Source organism: Salvia hispanica, chromosome 6 (genome assembly GCF_029641045.1).
Source record: "Salvia hispanica isolate PSC_SH4W2 chromosome 6, Shi_PSC_v1, whole genome shotgun sequence".
NCBI classification, from domain to species: Eukaryota; Viridiplantae; Streptophyta; class Magnoliopsida; order Lamiales; family Lamiaceae; genus Salvia; species Salvia hispanica.
Window position 1 is genome coordinate 10,920,642 of NC_142697.1, and position 1,290 is coordinate 10,921,931.

Genomic DNA, 1,290 nt, shown 5'->3' on the forward strand with positions numbered 1-1,290 from the left:
CTACTTCCCAATAAATATATCCGTTTTCCCCCACTCTTAATTTATTTTTCATTTTTCTTACTCCGAAATGCATATTTTTCATCAACAAATACTCCCATTTCACCCAAAAAAAATCAAACCAAACAAACTCTCTCTCAATCTCATTTTCTCTCTCAAATCTCAAACACTCTCTCTTGCAAACATGTTCGGCGATTGGAACCACAATTAGTTCGGGACTCCGTCATCCACCTCGCCGGATACGGGATTTAAGGTCCCTCTCCTCCTACCCAAGGCTCGGATATTTCAAGTGGCAACGGAGCTTACCCAATTGACATGCAAAATGCTGCCTATGGCCATATGGCTAGACGCCCGAATCCGGCTCTGGCTCGACGCAACTGTTGTCCTAATTTTCGGAGCAACCCCCTCGATGTCAGTCGCGATAGCGGTGGCAGTAGCAGAGGAAATAATCCCAATGTTTGCACTCCGTTCTCTCCGGACGAGGTTGAGAAGATGTTCGATGTCTATGTTTCGGTGTCTGAAGATGTAGCCGTCGACACGAACCAAAGTGGGAGGCAGTTCTGGGATCGCAGCTGCGACATCTACAACACCAACCGTCCTGTGGGAACTGTGGAGTGCAACACGAGTATGTTGTGCAATGCGATTAGAAGAGCAAGCGAGGACATACAAAAGTTCCATGGGTGTTTCTCCGAGGAACAGCGGATGGCCGGGAACGGCTCCAGCGAATACGACATCATCACGAGCGCCATGACGGTCTTCCACACGATGACCAACAAAGCATTCAAGCATCTCAACACTTGGAAGAAGGTGCATCATATGCCTAAGTGGTCGGGAGGCACCCAATCCTCCTCGGGCTCCTCCGGCAACTAGTTGAGCTCGCTATCCGACGCTGGCGAGGGCGAGGTGGCAAGCCAGCTTGCCGGAGCTCACTTGGATAGATCTGAGGCTGGTCCGAGCAGTTCGCCATGTCGTCCGCTTGTGTCAAAGGTGGCGACGGCTAACCCCGTCGCGCAAATAGCCAATCCAAACCGGCGGCTCCAGCTCTCGTGCCTCCACCTCCTGCATTCCCTCCTAACCCGAACACGTTATCTAAGTATTTGGAGAGAGCTATCGCGGCTACCCATCCCGGATGACTCCCGAGCAAAGAGCCGTAAATACCAAGATGATTGAAGCCCTTCAAGTGCAATTGGGTATTATTACCCCTCCCACCGGCCCGCCCGCCACTAGGTTGTGGTCTTCTTCCAAACCCGAAAAATGTACTATTTATTAATTTTTTGAATTTAAATTATGCAA

The 1,290-nt window shown here is 50.2% G+C and overlaps 1 protein-coding gene across 1 annotated transcript; it reads left to right on the forward strand.

Annotated features, from left to right (window-relative positions):
• The first annotated feature begins 312 nt into the window (after window positions 1–312).
• On the forward strand, window positions 313–867 carry LOC148923216 (uncharacterized). The gene has a single exon (XM_089061431.1). It carries the CDS (start codon window positions 313–315, stop codon window positions 865–867), a length of 555 nt encoding a protein of 184 aa, XP_088917557.1.
• The last annotated feature ends 423 nt before the right edge of the window (window positions 868–1,290 follow it).

Excerpts from the sequence above, each read along its gene's own strand:
- LOC148923216 (XM_089061431.1), top strand. The coding sequence starts at position 313 with ATGCAAAATGCTGCCTATGGCCATATGGCTAGACGCCCGAATCCGGCT.